General features: G+C 38.9%; 2 protein-coding genes across 2 annotated transcripts; both read left to right on the plus strand.

Annotated features, from left to right (window-relative positions):
• The first annotated feature begins 9 nt into the window (after window positions 1–9).
• LOC131771827 (symplekin) lies at window positions 10–20,756 on the plus strand. Its single transcript, XM_066169770.1, has 38 exons — window positions 10–134; window positions 351–413; window positions 1,117–1,170; window positions 1,713–1,786; window positions 2,817–2,943; window positions 3,089–3,139; window positions 3,500–3,555; window positions 3,999–4,062; window positions 4,135–4,286; window positions 4,980–5,077; window positions 5,338–5,396; window positions 6,023–6,059; window positions 6,553–6,611; window positions 6,936–6,976; window positions 7,102–7,144; window positions 7,257–7,532; window positions 7,953–8,048; window positions 8,421–8,475; window positions 8,836–8,885; window positions 9,345–9,383; window positions 10,008–10,119; window positions 10,664–10,692; window positions 10,860–10,917; window positions 11,362–11,548; window positions 11,995–12,076; window positions 12,676–12,858; window positions 12,972–13,047; window positions 13,398–13,491; window positions 14,275–14,344; window positions 14,554–14,662; window positions 15,197–15,388; window positions 16,307–16,408; window positions 16,852–16,961; window positions 17,230–17,307; window positions 17,652–17,699; window positions 18,069–18,137; window positions 18,510–18,569; window positions 19,184–20,756. Exons 1-38 carry the CDS (start codon window positions 15–17, stop codon window positions 19,484–19,486), a joined length of 3,576 nt encoding a protein of 1,191 aa, XP_066025867.1. The 5' UTR covers window positions 10–14; the 3' UTR covers window positions 19,487–20,756.
• Window positions 20,757–20,901: 145 nt separating this feature from the next.
• LOC131771829 (adenosine receptor A3-like) lies at window positions 20,902–22,440 on the plus strand. Its single transcript, XM_059087690.2, has one exon. The coding sequence runs from the start codon at window positions 20,908–20,910 to the stop codon at window positions 21,850–21,852; it is 945 nt and encodes a 314-aa protein (XP_058943673.2). The 5' UTR covers window positions 20,902–20,907; the 3' UTR covers window positions 21,853–22,440.
• Window positions 22,441–23,732: the final 1,292 nt, after the last annotated feature.

The following is a 23,732-nucleotide window of genomic DNA, read 5'->3' on the forward strand; positions in this document are numbered from 1 at the left end:
GCGCAGAAATCAAGATGGCCGCAAGTAGTCGAGCTCGTGTTCGACTTTCGGAAGCTTCACAAGCCTTTCTAAATGACGATGCAGACGCCCGAGCTTCTGGAGAATATTCTGCTGAAGATTCTACATCAGAAAAGGTTAAATACATATTTTTAAAAGTTAAATGCTCGAATTTCGTCCTCTCGCAGATATGCCAAACTCGTAAACTTCTCAATAACTTGTTGCTTCAATCAAGACTGTTTCCTTTGTCAGTGTTTCGTTGAGAGGAAAATAAGCAAATCTGTGCATAACAATGATTATTGTAAGAGTCAGGGTCAGATTGAACTCACTCCAAACAAACTTTTTTTTTTCAGGTAATTGATTTGCTTAATCAAGCTCAGCTGGAGAAGGAAAACAAACTGAATTGTCTGAAACAGGTAAGCTTACCGTATGCAACCACAGAGTACACTACGGAGCAGTGCTCAGTGGTATAAACACACCTTATTTGAAGGTTTAACATTTAATACAAGCGGATATGTTACGAGTTGCTTGGTGTTTTATACGAGCAATGAGCAAAATTTCCGTTCGTATTATTGTACATACACAACAAACCATCAAATATGGGAAATACTGTTCAACCATTATTTCATTTTCCAACATTTTGGCTTCTGGTTTCGAACAACTTTCTACGGCCTTCCTTGAGCCTGTTACCGATCGCATATAAAGCTTACGTGGAAGATAAACACTAAAGAAACGAAACGATTTAAATGTTTTTTCAATCATGACCTACTTAAGAATCAGATGGGCTTCAAAGTTTGCTGCTGAAAAATTCATACAGTACCAAAAAAAAGAGAAAAGTGAAAGTGTGGATCGTTCATAATGGCCATTTTTTTGGTCCTCTTTCCATTCTTAATTTGCCTTGTTATAAAGTATACTGCTGTGGAAATGTGTTAGTTCTATCTTGTGAGAGCAGTATGGAGTGAGCTTGAGGACATTACAGATATTCTTACTCCAAAATATTACCATACCCAACCACCAGTATGAAGCATTGTTGAAAGCGTAGGCCCACAGCTTTTGCTGCAGTTTCTTTTAGGATAATACTGAAAGGGATTTTTACCTCTTTTTCTGTTTCTGTCACAGGTCCAAGAGTTCATTGTGAACAAAGACCCAACCCTTCTTGATAATTTTTTGGATGTAAGTACAACTTATTTTTAATTATTTTTTTGTTATTTTAACCCTTTAACTCCCAAGATGTAATCAGTGATTCTCCTTATCATCTGCCAAATGATTCTCACAATGGTAGCTGGAGAATTTGGTATCAGATCAATTAGTAATCCCATAATTAATATTTTTCTTTATTCTTATCACTTGTCTGCTTGAAATTATATTAATATAGTGAAGAGAAATGCTGTCTTGGTCACTCATGGGAGTTAAAGGGTTAATTACAATACCTCTTATTAATTATATATTAACAACCATTATTTCCAATACCTGATATTTACATGTTGTTTTCGATTTAAAGCAAAAATTTCAGACACTTACCTTGGGCTAAGACATTCTACAAATGAGATGCAGTGTACTTTGTTGTTCCCACAACATAGAGAGTGTACATGTATTTTCTTTTACCTGTAATTAATAGCTTAACTTTATTACATTGTTTTTGTGGATGCAGTAGTCAAATAAAGGCCAATGATATTTTGTAATCTGAAGTTTTTTTTCGAAATTTTGTTCCAAAGGAAATCCTGGTTTTCCAGCAAGATCGATCAGCAGATGTACGTAAATTTGTGGTTGGATTCATTGAGGAGGCATGGTATGTCTGTAATTGTTTATTAAAGTATTAGTAGAATTGAAATATCAGTAGTTGTGAAAAAGTCTTAAAAGAGAGCTCTTGTAAGACTTTGCCTGTAACTTGAGGTTTTTTAAATCCTTGTTACAATTCTTGAAGAACTCTTGCTCGAGGTGCTCCTTCCCCCTTCCAATGTTGGCCATTAGAAAAAGTGTTATGCTTGCAGAAATATTAACACAGTGAGGAGCAGTTTGTATGAAGAAAACTGAAAGCGGGTTAATGGTGTTTTGCCATTCTCCTTGAGAAGTTGCATTTTCATTACCCATTACCCTCAGTAGTTTATCAGTTTTCCTTGAGAGTTCACCAGTGTCCATACTGATTTACTCCTAGGCAAAGAGAGGAACTGAGAGCCTAGCGCTTTCTTTCTTTTATTCTTTTCACCCTAACATCAGTATGCATATTCATTCTCCATACTGTTCTTTGTACATTTCCTAATTTTCAGACTGGGAGAATATTTTTAACAATCAAGAGTTTTCTTAGTTGGTGATCATTCCCTTTATTCTCCCAACCTTAACAGGTCATTTGGAGATTTGTAAGGAGAAATTAGATGGTAGTCACTCTAAGAGGACAAAGCCATGTTTCTTAGGGTCAAAGGGTTAAAAGTGACACCCAACAAGACCATGACCTCTTGGTGCTTACAGTAGTGTCCCCTTCATTAGCCGACTATCTATAGCTAGGCTTTTTTCTTTCTGGTTGATTATTATCAATTATGACAACTTATTTTCCCGTTCAGCAACACTGTCTTTTGCTCCAACAAATGGCTAACGATTGAAACGTCAGCTTTGAAACTCTTTATGGTGGCCAATTTATGTTAGCATCTCAGTTGATGATACCAAATTACCTTGTCATACTATTCCACTGACACAGCATCACAGTTTCTTCAGAAATTTGCCCTCTTTACACAGTAATTTTGCTTGGAACATTTTTCTTTTTATGTATCACATGACTCATTCATGTACCTAATAGGCTATTAACTTTGATCTCAAATCTGCAGCAAAAAAGACATTGAGCTGTTAAGCAAAGTGCTCAACAATCTGGGTTTTATGTTGAATGATGATAATGTTGCTGTTCAGAAGCGAGTCATGCTGTGTTTTACACAGCTGTACAAGTATGCTTTACAGGTCAGTAAATGTTTGTTTCAAATTTAAAGTGTTTTCACTTATTTTATGCATGTACATCTAAAGTTGAAGTGAAGTTTTTGCTAACCTTTACCAACACTTTAACTCAGATTGTATTAACTAGTGCTTTGTCTCCTTTTTCGATTAGTATATTTGCAAGCAAAAAGCAATATCTGAAGAGCTTGAACGCATGTGGGAGGTGAGTAGATTGAACTTTCTTTGACAAATTTTACAATTAACTTTTGCCTTGCTAACACCCTTTTGCCTTGTAGACACCCTGAAATTGAAGAAAGGTGTTGACCCTTTGTCAGAGCGATTGATGAAAGGCTAACACTCGAAAAGTCAGCCTTTAAACTCTTTATGGTGGCCAATTTTATGTTAACAACTCAGTTTATAACACTTAATCACCCTGCACATTAAAATATTTGTATATTTAAGATCTCTAAATTCTTATCTCCATTGTATCCCTCTGTTACCAGTATATCAGTATTGTGATGTCTTTATTTCTTGTTTTTTTTTTTTTGTTTTTGTTTCAACTTTATTCTGTTTTTACCTACAGCTTCTCATCCAGATAAAGGAACAGATTATTGATATGCTGGAATCTGACAATGATGGGTAATGTGAAAACTTTTTAAAGTACTATATATATATATATATATATATATATATATATATATATATAAAATATATATATATATATATATATATATAAAATATATATATATAACATGACCAATGTACCTTCAATTGCTACAAAATTATGTGTAGCTACAATATAGTAAGCTTTTGAGCAAGCACTTTTTATTAGCACTGCAGCTAATGAAATAAAATGTGTGTTTCTCCATCAGTGGGAAGATTTGAGATGACTTAGGGAGAGGTTTGTTGGGATCTGGCCTCATTGTCAGTGATAGACCCCTTACAGACCACTCATTGGTTCACATTTCATAAGGACTCAGACTTTCCCTTGGGCGAAGAATTGTGTGCCAAAGCTTGCAGGCTATAGAACATAAGTTTATAAAAATCTAATTTTTCTCAAAATGGGATTTTTTCCGTTTCAGAATAAGAACTCATGCTATAAAGTTTATGGAGATGCTTGTTCTTGTCCAGTCACTTAAAACTCAGGTATGCTTTCTTATTTCTTTGAAAAGGCAAAAGAAAATGTATTAAGTGCAACCATGTATGTTATTAATGCAGGATTCTGAGTCACTGAAGAAAGGTGAGGCTGACATCTCATTGGAGATAGTTCCCAGAAATCATCCTCTAATCAAGATGACAGAACTAAGGGAGGAAGGAGGATCAACACTGGAATCTCTACTCACCCTCATTGCATCTCACACCATCTCCAGGTTTGCTTTGGATGGAGTTCTTTAACTTTAGAAGTGAACAGTTTTGATTTGCGATTCTAAATGAAAGCTCACTTTGCAATGTAACACCTATATTGAATTGTCAGCTTGGGGCAGGGCTATTTGTTGTTGTTGTCGTCATCACCATCGTTACGCATTGTTAACCTGTCAAGGCTGATGGAGTTGTTGTTTATACAAGCTTTTACTGCTTTGTTAACTGCAAAAGTACTGGAGCTACTGCCCCATGAAGCTACATGTACAGTTAAACTAATCAAGGTTGATGTTTGAAGTGTGGGTGCAACTGATTTTTGAATCAATCAACTTGCAATGAGCTCCAGAGCATCATGATCTCCCCATTTAAGACAAGGTCACACAGGGAATTGCAGCATGTCTAGGACAACCTTGCTTGGGAGCAACATGACTGCTTACCATTCAAACAGAGTTGTTAATGTTAACTGTATGCTTTACCTGTAAACCTAGCATATTTACCCTTTAACTCCCAAGATCTGATTGTTAATTCTCTTAGCTATTTGCTTCACATTTCCCTTGAAATAAGTGACAAGAATTTGATGGTAGATCAAGATAGCAACTTCTATCTACTGAAGTTGAGTTTTCTCATTATCTGCTTGCTGGATAATGTGTAGATGTTATAGGGAGAAGTTACAAGTTAATCACTTCATATATATCTATCACCAGTGTTAACCTCATGGCTTCCCTTGGATCCCTGTCAGCAATTGCTCGTCAAAGGCCTGCTTTTATGTCCATTGTTGTTCAGGCATTTGAGTCTCTCCATGGTAAGAAATTACTTTTCATGTCTTTTGTGGTCTTTGTACTTTTTCATGTTACAAAGAGAGTTTATATGTATTATTCACCAGCCAGGAGGTCTGTATTGGGAAAAAATAAAAGAAATTACATAGAGAGGTTGAAGATAACACAGCATCAAAAATGTTAATGCAATTTCATTCAAAAATAAGAATTACTTTGTCACATCTAATCTTGGATGCTTTATACAATGTAAATTTCATGTAGATATTTTTTAAATCTTTCTCAACAGCTAATCTTCCAACCTCTCTGAGCAAATCACAAGTCAGCAGTGTTAGGAAAAATCTGAAGGTATTTTTTGTTAAAAAATGAAATTTCATTTTACAATTTAGAACTCAGCAATTCATCTGTTCCATTCTAACGGTAACATACACTGATGTACTTATTACTGTCAAGAAGATAAAGGAATCAATTGAGCCTAAATCTTCTGCCAGACTTAAACTGTGGTTTTAGACTTCAACAGAACTCAAACTTGGGCTGTTTGAAGTAAATATTAAATGTTTTTCCACTGAGGGCAGTCAGCCTTCTTCACACCATTCACAAAAATCAGTTTTCTTTCTGAAGAATTACTGATCAGTATGTCAAGCTATTAAATTATGCTTCAAATTTACAATTGCTATCAGGGTGAGGTGATTAATGACAAAAATAAGTGTGAACCTTTACTGTTAAGACTGCTCTAACAAGAAAAAGACCTTACTGTTTTGCTTTAAATTCCCCTTTCCTATTCATTGCTGCACACAAACTAAACAGGTCCTATCAAGGGAGAAGGTACTACATGTATTTGTCTGACATTCTTAAAACAGTTATATACATGTATGTTGCTGATCTTTGAAATTATATGAAATTTAAATAGTGCTGTGGTACTTTTTCATTGGAAGAGCTAATTGCTAATTGTAATTTTTTTTACATCATTTTAGCTTCATCTGATGAGTTTGATGAAACATCCATCTTCAAGTAAGTGAAATTAAATCTCAGACGTTTTTTCTCCCATTTTTTTTTTTTTCGGGGCATTAGTTGTAGCCCCAGAGTCAACTTGCTTGTTCTTCCACTTTATCCAACTCTGTTAATGCAAATGGATTGGTACATTTTCTTGTAAAGATGGAAAGTGAGAAATCATACTTGTAAACTAATTTGATTGAACCTGGGGATGAAAATTATGCAAAGAAATGATCATAAGTGACTTGATGAAATGTATTTTTAAAGGAACGATTTGTTATCAAATTCCTCTATGGGAAAGAAAAACCCTTTAAAATTTGTCTAGCTTTAATATGTGGCCTCTTAACACAGTTTGTGGTTTTGAGGCTTGAGTTTCTTCATGCTTCTTTTCTGTTATTATTTAAATTGCAGTTTATCTGTGAGTATCTTTATTTGCTTGATTTTTATCTGCAGGTCAATTGAAATTTATTTCATTATAAGTTGTTAAGCAGATGTTGTTGTTGTTTTTCAGTTGAGTTCCTTCCCCAGATTACCACACTTTTAACAGATCTTGGGGCTTCTCAGGCTGAGGTCAGTATCATTGACGGAAACCTAGTGCATAAAAGTTTAAAAAAAAAAAAAGTGTTATAGCTGTAAATTATAAAGGCTCTGACACAGCCGGTCGCTACACTTCTTTTGGATGTAGGGTTACGTGACATCTTTCAGAACCTAAACGCGAGAGACTTAAGATTATGTGGCTACAATTGTTTCTTTGATATCTTGAGGACTCGCCCCATTGCAAGTTCGCCCCCTCCTGGATGACTTCGCCCAAGCATGGGATGAAACCTCCATAAACCATTTTTTTGTACTTTCAATCAGTGAATTTTGATTTGATGTTTTCTTTGATTTCTGTAGCTTCAAAGGAATATGCCAAAAGCCAGTGCCGAGAAAAGAAGGTTAGTTAGTTTATGCATAGATCATGTCGCTTCAAGACTGAGTTCATAATATAAGTTGGCCACCGTTTTGAAGTCTAAAAACCACATGATATTAATCTTTGTTGTATTTTGATTTGACCTTCGAGGTCTGAACCAGAAGCGGCGACTTCAAAGAAGCCGAAGCTTGATGTAAGTAAAATTCTGAAAAAAACACAGAAACAAAAACAATAACGAACCAAACACACACGTTGAGAAGCTCGTGACCTAAAAGACCTAAAAATATTTTTCTCAACTTTGTCAGACTGAAGAGATAGAGACGATGTCTGCATCAGATGCGGTAGACATGACAGCACAGGATATTATCCCCAGACTCAACAAAGACACTGTAACAGACCTTGTACTGGTCAGCATGTTGGCTCTTCCTGACAGCATTCCTTCCCACTTCCACGACACCTACACCCCCATCGCCGCCGCAGGTGGACAGGCGCAGGTTGTTCATCTTGCTCGACTGTTAGCCACCCAGATGAATGCTGCCAAGATTGGAAAAGGCTATGAGAGAATGGAAGCTTTGCGAAAGGTATGTGTCTGGTTAAATATTGTCTGAGATGTAAAAGTTAGAAAGGAGAAACTGAAGGTGGAGGGGTGGGGGGTGGGGGGGGCAGGGGTTGTTTGGTTATCGTAAAAAAAGCAGAGTCCAGATTTATTAAGATTCCAAAATGTTTACAAAATCGCTGAATTGAATGAAGATTCGTCAAACTCGCTCACCTGAAAGTTATGTGTACTGTACATTAAGCCCTTTTACAGTATGGGTAATCAAAAAACGACAGAGAACAGCAGCTGTGGTAGTTAGAGAAACGGCTGACGAAGTGGAAGCCAGACGTTGGGAAAAACTTGCCGTATTTTCCCATCCTTACTGCCGAAGATCTCATTAGGGAAAATTTCTCTACTTGTTACTTTGATTGCGCTGTAAACATTCGTCGTTGTATCGTATCAACAGGCTCAGAATGACCCACGAATGAAGGAGGAGAGTATGTCGATCCCCGTGATTGGTGGACCAGGCTTTAACGGGCCTGGCGCTGAGGACGATCCTATGGTAAGTGATGGAAAGATTCATGTACTTTTTCAGTTGATGACAGAGTCTTACTTGGAACAATTAGTCCGCAATGTTCCGCAAAGGCCCAGTTGTAACGTTCGAACAAACGGGGCCAGGAGTCGAATCGCGTAAGCCCTTCGTCAGAGCGAAGGGCTAACGCTCGAAAGGTCAGCTTTAAAACTCTTTACGGTGACCAATTTACATTATCAACTCAGTCGATGGTACAAAATTACCCTGATTATTACTTCGAATGGTTTTCAACGAGCTGGAGACGAGTTACGCGGGGAAAGGGGGAAGGGACTAATACCTGGATCCTTTTGTTTGCTAGTCTTAATTGTAACTCGTTTATATATAGTATCATTTTTTTCTCAGTTTATGTTTGGTGTACCTAAACCCGAGGAGGATTCAGCATTGCAAAGGATGTTAGGTAAACGATGAATTAAGCTTCATTGTTAGAACATCAGTTATATGAACACCAGAACCCTTTCCTGTCACACCTGGTTTCAATTTGAACTAAACGCAGCCTAGATGAGGCTTAAGAAAAGTTTCTTAACTTTGTTCGTGTCCCACGCGGACAACTTCTGATGAAACTTATATCACGTGGGATCTACGTAATCCGCCTACACTATCAAATTAAACACAGCGGTCAAACATAGGGCATGCGCGAGGGGATCAATTCTGGCCTTCCGCGCAAAAGTTTAAAGGGAAATGTAAGAAACAGCTGCCGCCTCGCAGAATAAGCGAGAGGAATTTAGGATGGTAAATCATCGTATCATTTTCATTATAGGTGGACACCTTGAGGCAACTAAAGAAAAGAGACCGATGGATATAAAAAAGGTATCGGAGAAGGCTGTTTTCCCTTGCTTGATATGAAAGAAACCTCATGTTTGATAACAGTATTAACCCTCTGAACCCTAAGATAGACCAGCATCTAATTTCTCCCAACAAAATCCCTCATGAAACACACATTAAGGTCATGAGAATAAAGGAAATGATCACCAACTATTCAAGCTTTTGATTGTTAAACAAATTCTCCTTGTCAGCACCTTAGGAAATTTTATAGAGAACAGTATGGAGAATATGCATCCTGATGTTAGGATGTGAAGGGAGAATGCAGTGATGAAGTAGAATGCATGAGTAACAGTTTTATAAAAAAAATAACTACTTATTTAAATAAAGGTTATGTAAATTATTATATAGGTTAGAAACGGAAGAGAGTTGCAAATATCCTTACACCCTCAGAAATTGATGTATTTGTTTATCAGATTTAATGTTAGTGCTTTTTTCTTTCTTTAGACGCCATTTGTACCCAAAGAACCTGCTGTCCCTCAGCTGGTAGGATCATTTTTCGTTAATTAGTGAACTTTTTTTGTGAGTCTGAGATCCCATGTGTTCGTTTATTCACCATGAAACGATTTAACGGAGGGTGAAAGGGATCTATCAATTGGTGCGCTGGACTTTGGACTGAGAGGTCTGGGGTAGAGCCAGGGGCAGGCTCAGTGTCTGATGTTGTTGGACCAGGCCCTTCACTCGACAGTGCTCTACTGCTAACTGCCTGGGAAGTTTGTAAAATGTTAAGGGAAGGTGGGGGTCGCGATTCTGCTAGTCTCTTCATGCAACGGAAACCAGAATAAAGTGTAGCACATAGGGCCATCAGGCTCGCGATCGAGACCGAAATACTTGCCTTAGGAAGGCTGTCGTTTTTCAAGCTTCGCGTTCGTATTTCAGCCAGCGTGAGTGTCTATGTCATCCATTCTTTCGCTTCAGTCTCTAAGCCTCACTTACTCCTTGTTATTTCAAACTTTTTACTAAAACAGCTTTCTGAAAGTCCATAGCTGTCTATACCGGGGTTGTTCTTCTCAATGAAATATCACTGCAAGTTTTCGAAAAAACGAGCGAAAGGAAAGTTTTTTAATCACCTTTTTTCGTTTACTTGAATGTTTGTTATATAATATGCAGCGCATGAGGAAGATCAAGCCATTCAAGTTATCTGATGTGACAAGGGAATTGAATCCGGACGAAAGACAAAGTCTGATGACGAACGCTGTCAGTAGAATACTTGCCTCCGAAGGTGAGAATCTGAGAAGGTCTGGTGAGACAAAGTGACAGAGTATCTAAAGCTTTCCTTCTCGTAAATATCTTACAGTTGTCTTTTGTCCGTGTTTTTTTTTTTTTTTTTCGTTATTTGTTTGTTTGTTCGTCGGTTGGTTTGTCTCTTTGTTTGTGTCGTTGCCATTTGATATAACGAAGATTGACTAACGGGTGGAAATAAAAGCAACAATAGCAAAAGTTGAGGAAATACTGAAATAATGAATTTTCTCCGTAACCAACCGGAAGTCGGTCAGTATGCTGTCACAAGTGTGTTTTTTTGTTTGTTTGTTTGTTTGTTTTTTGTTTTTTTTTTACATGTGTACCCTTTACATGGTCTTGCTGGCCGATGAGTTCTCCTCAGCTCTTTGGAAGAGCATCAGAACGAGAAATTAAAAGAGATAGCGGTTGCAATTCTCTTTGATGCTCTCATCTTCTACGCTCGTCTTAAATATTTGACCGCGGTTTTCTTCTTGAAAATCAAAGCAGATGTATCTTTAACTCTTCTTTTACTTGTTTCTTCGTAGGTAGTGCTGCAAGGAGCGGAGTTACACAGGTAGATTTTTATACGAGATTTATTTACAAATTTTGTTCCTCTTCTTCTATCCAAGCCTATGCAAATCTTATTTTATGCTGTAAAACAGCCTCCCTGTTACGTTTTTGTGTCCATGTTGGCAGTCGGTGAGATGATAAAGGTATTCTCAACGACCCTTTTTTCGGCAGGAACGCATCAATCTTATTGTCGGACTTGTTACACAATTGGGAGGGGATCTTAAAATGGGTAAGTCCTCTTTTTTTTTTCCTATCCTTTTCTTTTGTTTTCCTTCAGAGGAATTGGCTGAAACTTCAATCGTACAGAAAAAATGCTAAGTTTGATTTGTTGTTTAGTTGTTGGTGCCTATCTTGTGCGACCACTGGAGGGTGGCACAAGTTCTTTATTACCAGCCGTTGTGCGGGAAATTAGGACCGCACCCAAGAGACCCACGTGTTTCTAAAGCAATCACACAACATCCTGAAATTAAACCAAATGCAGTACCTGTTTTCCCTTTAAATTCAATCGAAAATTTTATCGTGGATCGTAAAAGAAAACAACAACAACAACATTGTTTAACTTGTTCTCATGACCTGTGAAAGTTTTTAATTACCTTGTCATTTCTTAAATTTTAAGCGTTCTTTTGTGCTTTTGATGGATGAGTTCAAATTGTGTTACTTTCTATCACTGCAGTTCTCCAAGAATTTATTCAGGAGGAGATCCGATCCCGATATGATCTGTTGATGTCCTGGCTGTATCAAGAATACGCGTCATCAGAAATTGAAGGAATAGATGAGGATTCTGACCTGCGCCAATCGTACAGTGATTGTCTTCTAAATCTTATGGACGGACTTTACGCTAAACTGGATCCTAAGGATAAGTAAGTAATTCCTCTTCATTCCCAATGAAACTCCAATTTTTTTTGTTAAGGGGAGGGGGGGGGGGAAGGTATCACATGGACTCAGAGGAAACGGAGGTGGGTCAGTCGTTGGTTACAGAGCATAAAGGGGTCGGGACTATAGAAAATTGACTGCCAATTAGGGAGGATGTAAAATACTACAGAGCCTTACGGGGGATCAGGTGAATTTTTGTTGTGATACAACCAAAATCCTACGACCGCTTCTTCCCCCACCCCCCCCCCCTCCCCCTCCAGATGGTAAATAATGACTTGTTATGGAAACTGCAGAGCTGTCAGGCTGGGGGAACCTTTTTTTTTCCTCGCTCGCTCCGCTTTTCGCTCCCGCCTACATACTAGAATCATGTGTTAGTGTTCCTTTTGTTTTACGTGTATTTTAATAATTAAGACGACCCTTGTTTCTCTAACAGATTATTTACTCGTATTCTTCTTGACATCCCGGCATTAACGGACGGAGCAGTAATGGCAGTGAGAATGTATTGTGAAGACTTGGTGAGTAAAGACTACATCAGAAGTCACGAACTTTGCACCAGTTAGTCACATGATCGATGATCTTGAAAATTGTGTCAAAGAGCAACTATCTTTTTAAATTGAGTGTGCGTAAAGAACTCGTGTGAAAAAATACCGACACAAACGACTCGCTTAGCGACCAGGAGTATTCATTCCTCTTTCGCGGTGTGGAATGGATATTTATAAGCCCCCTTCCCCTCCGTATTTCGTCATGCTTCATTGACAGTTTGCTGATTTACGCATTTTTATTCCTCGGGTTTTGATATCAGATGTCAACATTTCTTTTTCTCCCAACTCGGCTTTCACAGGTCGTCTTATAAGTAAGTCTAATACTAGTCTCCTTCTCAGCCGTGCTTAGGGATGTCACGCAACGTACTTCCCAGAAGAAGGAAAAGGAATGCAGTACGGATGTGACCAGCCGCCACTTTTGGGGGAAGCGTTGCGTGACAAACCAAGGAAGAACTGCGATGGCATCAGTTATTCCGAAACTTATTTACTTTTTTTTTTTACCTTTATGAGCCAGTGCATCAGAATTCATCACGTAAGTTAGAGTGTAAATGTTTGCTGCTCTTTCTTTATAGGATCGGCTTCAAGTTGGATTCTCTACTCTAAGAGAACTAATCTTAAAACGTCCAGCCACCCAAGAGCAGTTGTTACAGACTCTGCTAGAGCTGACCACAAACGAGAAGGAGCAAGTTAGGGTGCAGGCCATTCACTCGGCGAAGAAACTCCACACGCGACCTGAACTCGCCGAATCTATTGAGGTAAGTGTTGCTCTTTCAGAATGATTATCTCGCAATTGAAATAGAGCGACCTAGATTTTCCCCTTACCGTTGTTCACATGATGTTTATTCTGCTTACTTGGTGTGAATTTCAGAAATACGCGCTCACTTCCTTGCAACAATTGTTAGCCGACCATCCACCCGCTCCGGAAGGACTGGACCCAGATATAGGTATACAGGCCTCATTAAGCACCTTAGCTCGTTTGTTTTTTCTTTGCTTTTTTCCTTTCTCCTTTGGTGGCACGAAAAAATAACATCTTACCAATTGCGTCAAGACCACATTTGCAGAAAGATAATTTTTTTTTTTTTGGGGGGGGGGGGGGGGGGGGGGGGGATTAACGAACGCTGTGCAAAGCGAGGGTGAAAATAACCTGACGCTCAATTCGGAAACAACACGCAACTTGTACAACGGTTTGTTTGGGAGGGGGCTATTTTTCTTTGAGAGGTTGTGAGAAAAAACACAGAAGTCATAGAGGATAAATTCTTTCCTTGAGTTGTTTTTGTCTTTGTCTGTCTTGCAGAAGTAGCTCCTGGGGAGTGGACAGATGACACGATCAAACTTTGTCTTTATCTATACCTCGCGTTGCTTCCACAAAACCACAAGTTGTTTCACGAGTAAGTCAGCAACTTACATACAACAGTAATATAAGTAGATACCTTGGAGGAGAGTTGTAACTTAACAAGGGCCCTCTGGGGTTCTTGGAGTTGCATAGCTTGGGTGGGCTTTTCATGATTAGAGGTGTGTTAGAGAGTACGGAAACTGTTATTTGTTGGTCGAAATGTTTGCCGAGGTCACACAAGAAAAAAAAATGCTTAAAAATCATTTAGTTTAACCTCAAGCTTATTTCTTTCGTTCTTGTTATCATGGTATGTATAAATTTAGAAAGAAAAGCACTGTACTGTAATTCTACTCAGTTCGTGATCTCATTTTCAAAGCTTTACAGGGTATCGCTTTTCTTTTTGCAACTGAACCTTAGTTATTGCTAACTCTCACATGATGAAAAACATTAGAAGATAGAATTGTTTTACTGCGGCGCTAGCCCCCTTGGAATGTCAACCAGTTTCAAGGCGAAGGACTGTGTGTGCAATTTCAAGAAAGCACATAACCTTCCTTTTAAAATATTTTTGCCAAGCGTCAATCTGGCGTAGTGAAACCTCCGTTTATCTATTTTAAGGCGAGTGATTGATAGTTTTCGCTTTGCCGTTTACATTAGTGACTCAGACCTGATCAGAAATCCCGTGTCATAACTCTCGAAAGCTTTCACTCGGTACGCTTGGTAATGAGGTCAGCAGTCGGTAAGGAGAAGGGCTGAAACTAGATGCAGATCATCGAGCCAGACGACTGTATCATTCCTAAAACCTTAACTTACTTGTTTCTACTTTTCTTGTCCATCCTAGGTTGGCCAAAGTGTACACAGCTTCCTCGCAAATCATAAAAAGAATCATTCTCAGACACCTTGAACATCCTGTAAGTATCCTGAGTCTGTTTAAACGTAATTTGGCGCACGGAAGAGGCGTAGCTATTACAAAGGACTTTCCTGTGGTTTTCTGAGTACTGTTCTTTGATTATTACGGTGTTGTTTCGTTAAATCTCGACCCCGTTATAACCAACCCTGAGCACGCTTTGCAGTCCGTCATATGGGTCTTATTTATATTTTTTCAACCGAAATCTTTCAGGTTCGTGCAATTGGCATGGCTTCTCCTGAGCTCTTGCAGTTGGTGGAGAACTGTCCTACAGGCGCTGAAACTCTTATTGCCAGAATCTTGAACATTATTACCGACAAAGGTAGTGTGATGATTTATTTTTTTGAAATCAAACTCCATTTTAACCTGTAGCATGATAAAGTCGAGAGAGGAAATTAGTGAAAAAGTGTCGCAGAAATGTACGAAATATTTTATTGCCACTGATAGGAAATTGACTTGAAAACGTTGAGTGCAGAAATAGGCAAGCGAAGTCGGATCAATATCAGTATCTGAGCAACTGCCCACCTACCCCTCCCCTAACCCAACATTAACCCTAACTTGTTATCAATTGACTGTTGTTGAGTTAGGGGAGGGGTAGATGGGCAGTTGCCCAGATGCTGATATTGATCCGCGAAGTCATTGTTTTTACGCAAAGGAGAGAACTAAAACAAACTTTTTACAACGATGAAGGCGTCTTTCTTTACTTCTTAAGAAAGTGATCACTTTTTGCCTCTCCTCAGTTGATCTGTGAACTTTAGTCTCTAAACGTTCCTGAGAATTAAAGTAATGAAGTACACAGGTTGGAGTCGAAACTCTGCCAACGAGTGCTCATTTTGGCTTCTTCTTTGGCTTCTAGCGGTGCCCACGGATGAACTGGTGAAGCGAGTCAAGGAGCTGTACCACAAGCGTGTGTCTGATGTGCGATTCCTGATTCCTGTACTTACTGGACTGAAAAAACAAGAGATTATCGCTGTGCTGCCCAAACTGATCAAACAGTCGCCCAGCGTGGTCAAAGAAGTGTTTAACAGGCTGCTAGGATGCTTCCATAGTGAGTACAGTGTTTCGCTGGTATAGATGAAAACACAATTCGGCCTGAGTGACCGCGCGGTATCAGAAGTTGTTACGTATCAGTTACCTCTTCATTATTTCACCACTATTGCCGCATCCCACAAGTGTACCGTATTTGTATCTCTGCATACTTTTATGTGGGATTTCCAAAGCCATCACGTTTGCCATTCCTAATCAGTGAGGTCGAAGCAACTTTCAATGGCTGTTAACTTGGCGTTTCTCTTCTTCCTCGTTCATTTTTCGGATTGTAAAGAACTTAATTGACCAACATTTTCTCTTTTATGCAAAATCTGTGGCTAACTTATTGGTATCATGGCATCGAGCAGAATTGCCTGGTAGCAATTTGTTTCATTTCTTGATGTGTTACCTCACTAGAGAAGACGCCGCACAGGTCTTTATTAATTTTTTTTTCACCCTGGGATTGCATAGTCAGCGATCGTTCAGCTCCCAGTGCTTTTTCACGAGTTTAATCTACCGACTTAGCGTCACATATGCGTCGAGTTTAACATGTGGTTTTCGACCTTTCCAGAAGGATATTTCTCCAAGTTCTCACATTTTCCATCTTCCTGAAAAACTAATACATCAAATTCCAATTCGTCCTCAAATTAATGGATGAAAAAGCATTGTGGATATGTGCCACAGCTTGATTTACTATGGTTTTTCTTTGTTGTGTACTTTGTGTTCACAACGCAGCGGACTCCTCCAATTTGTGCACTTCAAACTTCGCATGATCACTGCCTTCCCGTTACGTTCATGTCTTTATTGTGCTATTTCCTTTTGTTTACTTTTTTGAAGTAGCTGAAAAGTGGCTATGTGAAGAATGTCGGGGAAAAAAGGAAAACTGTAGATGCTTTTGCTGGTTTAATAAGATGACTAACAATGTGTTTTTCCTTATTAGGTGATTCTAAAGTATCCGCCACCAGCCCCCTCAGTCCGTCCGAGCTCCTGGTTGCTCTTCATCAGATCGAGGCCAAAAGTGACATGAAGTCTGTTATGAAAGGTAATCCAGTATTCAAAGAGGAAGATTTCGATTAGATTTTAACGATTGTTCCTTAATGAAGGAACTATAAAGGGATAAATTTTCAATTGATTTTGGACACTGATGAAAGATTTAAGATTTTGGACACTAGTGGCCGACTTTCGATTTTTTATTTTCGCTCCAGGACCCCGAAATTGAAACTCGGCCCCTAGTGTCCAAAATCGAAGATCGGCCACGAGGGTCCAAAGTAGAAAATCGGCCATGGGGTCCAAAATCGGATATCGGACACTAGTGTTCAAATGGGCCTCTAGTGATGAAAATCGAAAATCGGCCACTAGTGCCCAACTCGAAAATCGAGTCATCTTTCGATTTTGGATACAATTGGCCAATTTACAATTTTCGATTTTGTATACTAGTGACTGATAACAAGTTTATAAAAAATACGTGTTTCATTCCTCCCCCAGCCAGCAGCTTGTGTTTCGCGGAGAAGACCATTTACACTCAAGAGGTGCTAGCAGTGGTTCTGCATCAGTTGATGGAAATGAATCCTCTCCCTACCCTATTTATGAGAACGGTAAATTTCTTTTTAACAATTTAAATTCTTCTCCCTCCCTAAAGTTTCTTCTTTCTCTCCTCAGTATGAGATAGGCTCATTTAAGACTGACTGCAATTCCATTTTACGCCGCCAGAACACAATTGTGAATAATCAGCTGCAGATTGTGTCACCCACACATTTGTATCACAGACCGTTGTCTTGTTTTGTGAAAAGTGCACCTGTAATAAGAGACAATAACATTTTTGTAGCGTTATCGAGTTGCTTACATTGTATCTTCACCCTGTAGGTGATCCAGTCTCTCAGTATTTGTCCTCGGTTGGTCGGTTTTGTCATGAATATTCTCGCAAAACTTATCACAAAACAGGTGAGTAAACTAAGCCCACAATGTTTTCTTTATCACCGAAAAGTGGACTGACTTTAGACTGAAGCGACAGACTTTAGATATTAGCGTCCGATTTTGGACACCAGTGTCCGATTTTAGACACCTGTGTCTGACTGTAGACATTAGTGTCCGAATATGACTGATTTTAGACCCTAGAGTCCGATTTTGGACACCAGTGTCCGATTTTACACACAATTGTCTTATCTTGGACGCTAGTGTCCGAAATCGGGCGCTAGGGTGCGGTTTTTAGACTCAATGTCAGATTTTAGACTCTAGTGTTCAATTTTCAGTTCTTTATTGACCCTCCTCTGATTCTTTTGTTCAAGGTGTGGAAACAGCCAAAAGTGTGGCAGGGATTTGTGAAGTGTTGTCAGGTAATTTTTCAAGTTCTCAAAATTAGAACTTTGACTCCTAATTGAGTGTAATTTATGGGCCTCATGGTCTTATAGAGGCAGAGCAACTGCGCATATACCCCTCCCCTAAGCCAACATTAGCCCTAACTTGTTATTAGTGGACTTTTTTTTTGGTTAGAAGGGGGGTAGGTACGCAGCTGTTCAGATACTGACGTTGATCCAATTTATACATCGACCCAAAAGACCCAAGGTTTGACTGGTGCCGATATTCCTTTATTAACGATATTTATTCCGCAGTTCAAATTTCTTAATTTTTATTTACTGCCTTTGCACATTTGAACTCGAAAAATAATAGTCACGCTAACATTTAATACTTCTTTTTCTTGTCAGATGACCAAGCCTCAGTCCTTCTCGGTCCTTCTTCAACTCCCTTCCCGACAGTTGGAGAGTGTGTTTGAGGTAAGACATCTTGAAAGTTCTCAGTCGTCAAGATAAGTTCCGTCTACTCTTTGTCATACCTTAGGTGAATTGTGAGTATGCGAATGTGCGGCAATACTTCATCTAGGAAGCGCAATTTCCTTATCCTTCTCCCTTGGCACCCACCCACCTTGTCCCCCTCCCCCTCCCCACCAACCCCTCCGTTGTGTGTTTACGTGGAAATTTTTGACTCGTGAACAAACATGCTTAAGATGCAGATGATAGTATCGTGATGAGTTACTTTATTCATGAAAAATTTGATGAGAATTATGAAGAAGGTAATTTTCTCAGTATTTTTTCAGGTTCCTTGACGCACAAGTTTTGTTATAATTTTTTAATCACATTATTTTCCAGATTTGCCCAGAGCTCAAAGAAAATCTGGTTTTGCATGTTCAGTCGTTCACTCCTCACCAGGTAAGCTCGGTTGATCATTGGTGATCAATGCTTCATAACAAACAACCACAGCTCAGCTTTCACGTAATAACAGAGCTCCAAGGATGTAAGATCGAAACATCCGCGTAGAGTCAAGCTGTATCCCTTAATTACCATAGAAGGCTTATATATAGAGAGCAACCTACATATTACAGAAATTTGTTCAGTTGGCTTCAAATTTGTGTTCATTCAAGCATGATACAGGTAACAGATTGAAAGAAGGTAAAGCGTTTTCAAGGTCGCGCCTTCACAATTGTGGACGAATATACGCTAAAATTTGTTACCTTAAATTTTCAAAAGACCATTGAATGGTCGGAACCTGTTTCTCTCGAAAAACAAAAACACTTGACGAGAAAAAGGGACGATATAAGTGCACCGTATAAATCCTGTCAGAGTTGAGTTCTTTCCGTGCGAGTTCTGTTCACTCCAGTGAGAGCGCTCTTCAGAGTAACTTAGAAACTTCAATTCAAAATAAGTGTAAACATGAACTATATGCAGATTAATGGAAACTGAAGACAACCACACAACGTAGAAAAAAGTAATTAAGCATTGTAGGAAAATAACTGTTTGAGCAGCGAGTTTATTTTTCCTTACAGCGAGCTCACATACCAAGATCCCTGTTGCAAATCTTAGAAAAGGACGGAAAGAAAGACGAAAAGAAACCGAAACCAGAAAAACCAGATAAGGAACAAATCGACCCTGAGGAAGAGGAGGAGGAAGAGGAAGAAGAAGACTCAACGAAGGGCGACAAATCTCCGAAGCGGACACGATCACACATCAGGGAGGCACTGAAAGATAAACGGAAATCCCGAAGATCGCGCTCTCGCTCCAGGTCACCGCGGAAGAAACGGGAGAAAAGTGCTGGCGAAGAAAGTGCAAGCGAAGGGGAAATCAACTAAATGAATGAGGATGGATACTTCACTTTTTATAACATGATGTGTGTAGAATGGTGGTAGAGTTACACCATCTGATAAATTTTTAAGACTCAACTTCGTTCCCAGACCATCTCTTCTCCCCACTCGCTGGAGCAAGACACCCGAGGAACAGAGCTGGAAGAGGGCCTGCAGTTTAACAAGGATTACTCATGTGGTCTTACGGGGGAAAACACTGAAAGAGACGAATTCTCGGAGCAAGTCACAGTTTCTGTATCTTAGAAAATATTTCCTAAACTGTTGAAATTTGTTATTTCCAAATGGTGTCACTCTTTCCTAATCTTCCTTGTCCCCCCTGATGTACCATTGCCCTGTTTGTATTGTTCTTTCTACGTTTAGTTCTTTCGTTCGTCTTTGTACATAAGACTTCGTCCAGAGAAAGAAACTGTGGAATAAAAAAGAAAACGTGAAGACGAGTGGGTCGTGCTAAACTCAGAGTGTAGTAGAGCTCTGCTCCCTGATCACCAACTTGCGGACTCAGTATTTTTGTGGTTGTTTGCCCCTGACAGGTGGGAGCCCTTAAATATATAAGGTAACATTATCTGGCGTAATCAGGTGAAGGCGGTATAATATTTTCTTGTCTTTTTTTTCCCAAATATCAAAATTGATGCTATCTAGAGCAATAGCAGTTACGTTGATAAATCCAATTTTATGATAGCAATCTTTTCAGTGTGTGGGAATATAAGCTTAAACTCTCTCTTCACTTTAAGATTTCAATCTATCAATAACCCGCTTGTGAAATCCATAGATACATACATTTCCGAAACGTGTAAAACAATTTAATTTTGAAAATTAGCCTCTAAATAGGTATTTACGAAGAGCCATATCAGAAATACCACGATTGCTGAAGTGAATCTAAGATCTCAACGTCGTACGTGCGCATCGTTTTAAAAAAATTGTTTGATGTTCTGTAAATTTACAAGAAATTCATTAAAGCTGAGATTAAGGATTTAAGTCGGAAATCCTGTCATCTCTAACCAATCGGGAAACGTTGGTAGAGATTGTAAACAGCTATCAGATATGGTTTGTGTGATTAGTTGTCAAAATATGTGCTTTAATTTTGTAAGAATCATTTGCTATGTAGAACTGGTCAGGTAGGAAATTCTCTTTTTCTCATGAACTGCCGCCCTAAGTCACGTAATAAACAAAGGCAACGCTCATAGAAAATTGAGAAATATTTTTTCAACTGAGAATTTATTCAATGTTGAAAAAAGAAGTGAAAGAAGAGGCTATATGAGAGCCCTTTGTACAGGTGCAAAACTAAGCCTTTTATGTAAATAAAATAGTCTTTAATTAATCGGTTTTATTGGCGGTTGTAATCGAATCTAGATGCCATTTATATTGTGAACGTGCTTTGAGGTTCAGTGCGTTAAGAAACTCGCGCGAGAATGGCCACGACAAATCTAACAATCGGAAGGAAACAAACTGGGTCTTTCGAAGAACTTCGCTGCTCGTCCACTCTCACCAGTGGAATACACCAGCATCTGATTTGGATTTCAGCTGTTAATACCCTTCTTTCTATCGTTTCTGTTATTGGTAACGTTCTGATCCTAGCCGCCCTCCGCAGGGAATCTTCACTTCACCCACCATCAAAACTTTTTCTCCGTTGTCTGGCGATAAGTGATTTAAGCGTCGGTCTTCTTGCAGAACCTCTCAACATTGTCTACTGGATGTCACTAGTCTATGAAAACTGGGATCTTTGCCAGTTCGCGTCGGCTGCTTCATTTATAGTGGGCTATGTATTAGCTTCGGTTTCCTTGTTTACACTGACTGCGATAAGCGTAGATAGAGTTCTTGCCCTGGTACTGAGGTTAAGGTACAGATATGTTGTAACTATACAACGAACATATGTGGCCGTCGGTTTTTTTTGGGGATTATCCACCGCTGCGGCAGTATCATCCCTTCGTACGCACCTAATTACTTTCTGGTTTAGCCGTATAGGAATATCAGTATGTCTAACAACGTCAATTATTGCCTACACGAAGATTTTCGTCACACTTCTTCGTCGTCGAGTTCAAGTTCGTGCTGAAATTGAACAACCTGTGCCTAGCGATCAAAGTGTGCTTAACATTGCACGATACAGAAAGGCAGTGTACTCTGCGCTCTGGATACAGTTGGCGCTTCTTGCTTGTTATCTTCCCTACAGTATAGTAACAGCTCTGCTCAGTTATAGAAGGCCGTCTCAGTTGTTTTTTCTCGCTTGGGTGATGGCAGTAAGCTTAGTTTACGCTAATTCATCGTTAAATCCAATTCTTTATTGCTGGAAGATTAATGAAGTGAGGCAAGCAGTGAAGGAGACGATCGGAAATTCTCTCTGTTGGAGATATTCATAGAATTGAAATATTCTCACTTTAAAAACGTGCAAATGCAGAGGAATACCCAAACATTTGTGTAAGAATAGCATGAATATGAAATAGCCTGTGAAAGTTGTTATCTGTCCTGCCGACCTCGTTTTCCTGCTCACAAAAAAATTTCTTCTGGGAGTGTTTTATACTAATTAAACGGATAAAAGTGTTATTGAGGAGACCCATTAAGCTTTATTTATTTGACAAAAAGCTTTTAATCAATCAAACAGGTGATTTTTACTGATATAACCTACCCCATAGGAAGTGAATAATTCTTTTTAGTATGCATCGTACAGGTTAGTGGTATTTTTCGCGCGCGCTTATTGGCTGTTTCGGAAGCGATTAGCAAGCACTATTTACTCCGAGCAGCTCAAGAGGCAATTTAAACTATTTTCTTTCGGTTTCTGTGTGGTATATTCTTAAGCAATTATTCACCTCCACCTTGGTAAATTATTGTTAACTATAGAAGATGAGAGTGACGATGTCATAGACAATTTCATGGTGACAATTTTTGTAGAATATCATGAAAATCGTTATTTTTAATGAGAGGGACTTCAATAAAGAGAATTCAGTTAATCCACAGCTAATTTTAGATATGTACTCTTTATTTTAAAGGAAAAGTTGTTCAACATTTCTACTTTTCACGAATGAACTGCCTCTATACGATGTATGTATTGATTTTGCATCATAAACTCTTTTATGTTTAATTTGATAATTAGGGTCAGAATACAAACTGACCACATACAAAGCTCTGCATATTCACCCCTAAGGCCACTTTCAATAAATAAACCCCTTCAACCGGCGGAGATTGTCCAAAAAATGATTACTTGATCAAGATTTTTGAGAAATTTCAAATATGAAGTGTTTTTTTTTCGCTTTGGCCGGCTTTTTTCTTTTCAACTGTATAACAGGGACAAATATCCATGCAGACGGGGTTATTGCGTGATGACTGTCCAGTGATTTTGCAGCACGTGACGGAAAGCAGCCGACAAAATCACGTGGAAATTAATGGGGTTTATTATAACTCATATTATCTTTGTAAATGATCCTCCCAACCCTGATTCCCGTCCTTATGTAGATGTTTACGCCATAAGATACCACGTTGAGTCCCTATGCCGCAATTTCAGAGCTACCTGCAATCACGAAGTGTATGCATGATGACCTGATGACATCAACGAGATGGCTATGTCTGATAAATCCGGAAAAAAAGCTATGCTATTCATTGCTTCTAAAACGAAAAGTTTACCTGTAATACAGGAGGCAAACACATGAAGTACTTAAAAGAAAGCTTCATTCAAGACTCTAAGAAATAATGCAATGATAGCGGGATTGAGGGAGTCACTTCACAGAAAGTACTGTACTGAGGAGGAAATAAAACAGCCACTAAAATCTTGTCGTACATATTGATGACCTATCCAGAAACAAAGTGCCCCTCTGAAGAAGATTATGTGTAGAACATCAGCTGTATTTTAACGCGTTGAGCAAGCTGATAAGGCTCTATGGATCATGCGATCAACACGTCAGAAGAGAAAATAAAATCAGTATCAAACTCGCAAACGCGAGCAGCTCGCGTGATTTTGGATACAAATATAGAGAAAAAAGAGAAATACCACTTAGACATTTAATGCCAATGCAGATTTCAAATGACTTGTGTGATAACAAGAGAAAATAGTATTCCATTATTTTCTCTCTCGGTACATTTTGAGCTTAAGTGAAGTAGAGACAAAACTCTTTCTTCTTGTCACCGGAGCGAATCTCAGACCTTCGAATTCCGCGCTCTGGTGCTTTACCACTGAGCCACAGAGAGGTCTAGCGACTAAGCTAGACTATTACAAGGTTTCTTGTGGATATCTGGTTGCGTCCGTGGT

This window comes from Pocillopora verrucosa, chromosome 7 (genome assembly GCF_036669915.1).
Source record: "Pocillopora verrucosa isolate sample1 chromosome 7, ASM3666991v2, whole genome shotgun sequence".
Taxonomy (NCBI): domain Eukaryota; kingdom Metazoa; phylum Cnidaria; class Anthozoa; order Scleractinia; family Pocilloporidae; genus Pocillopora; species Pocillopora verrucosa.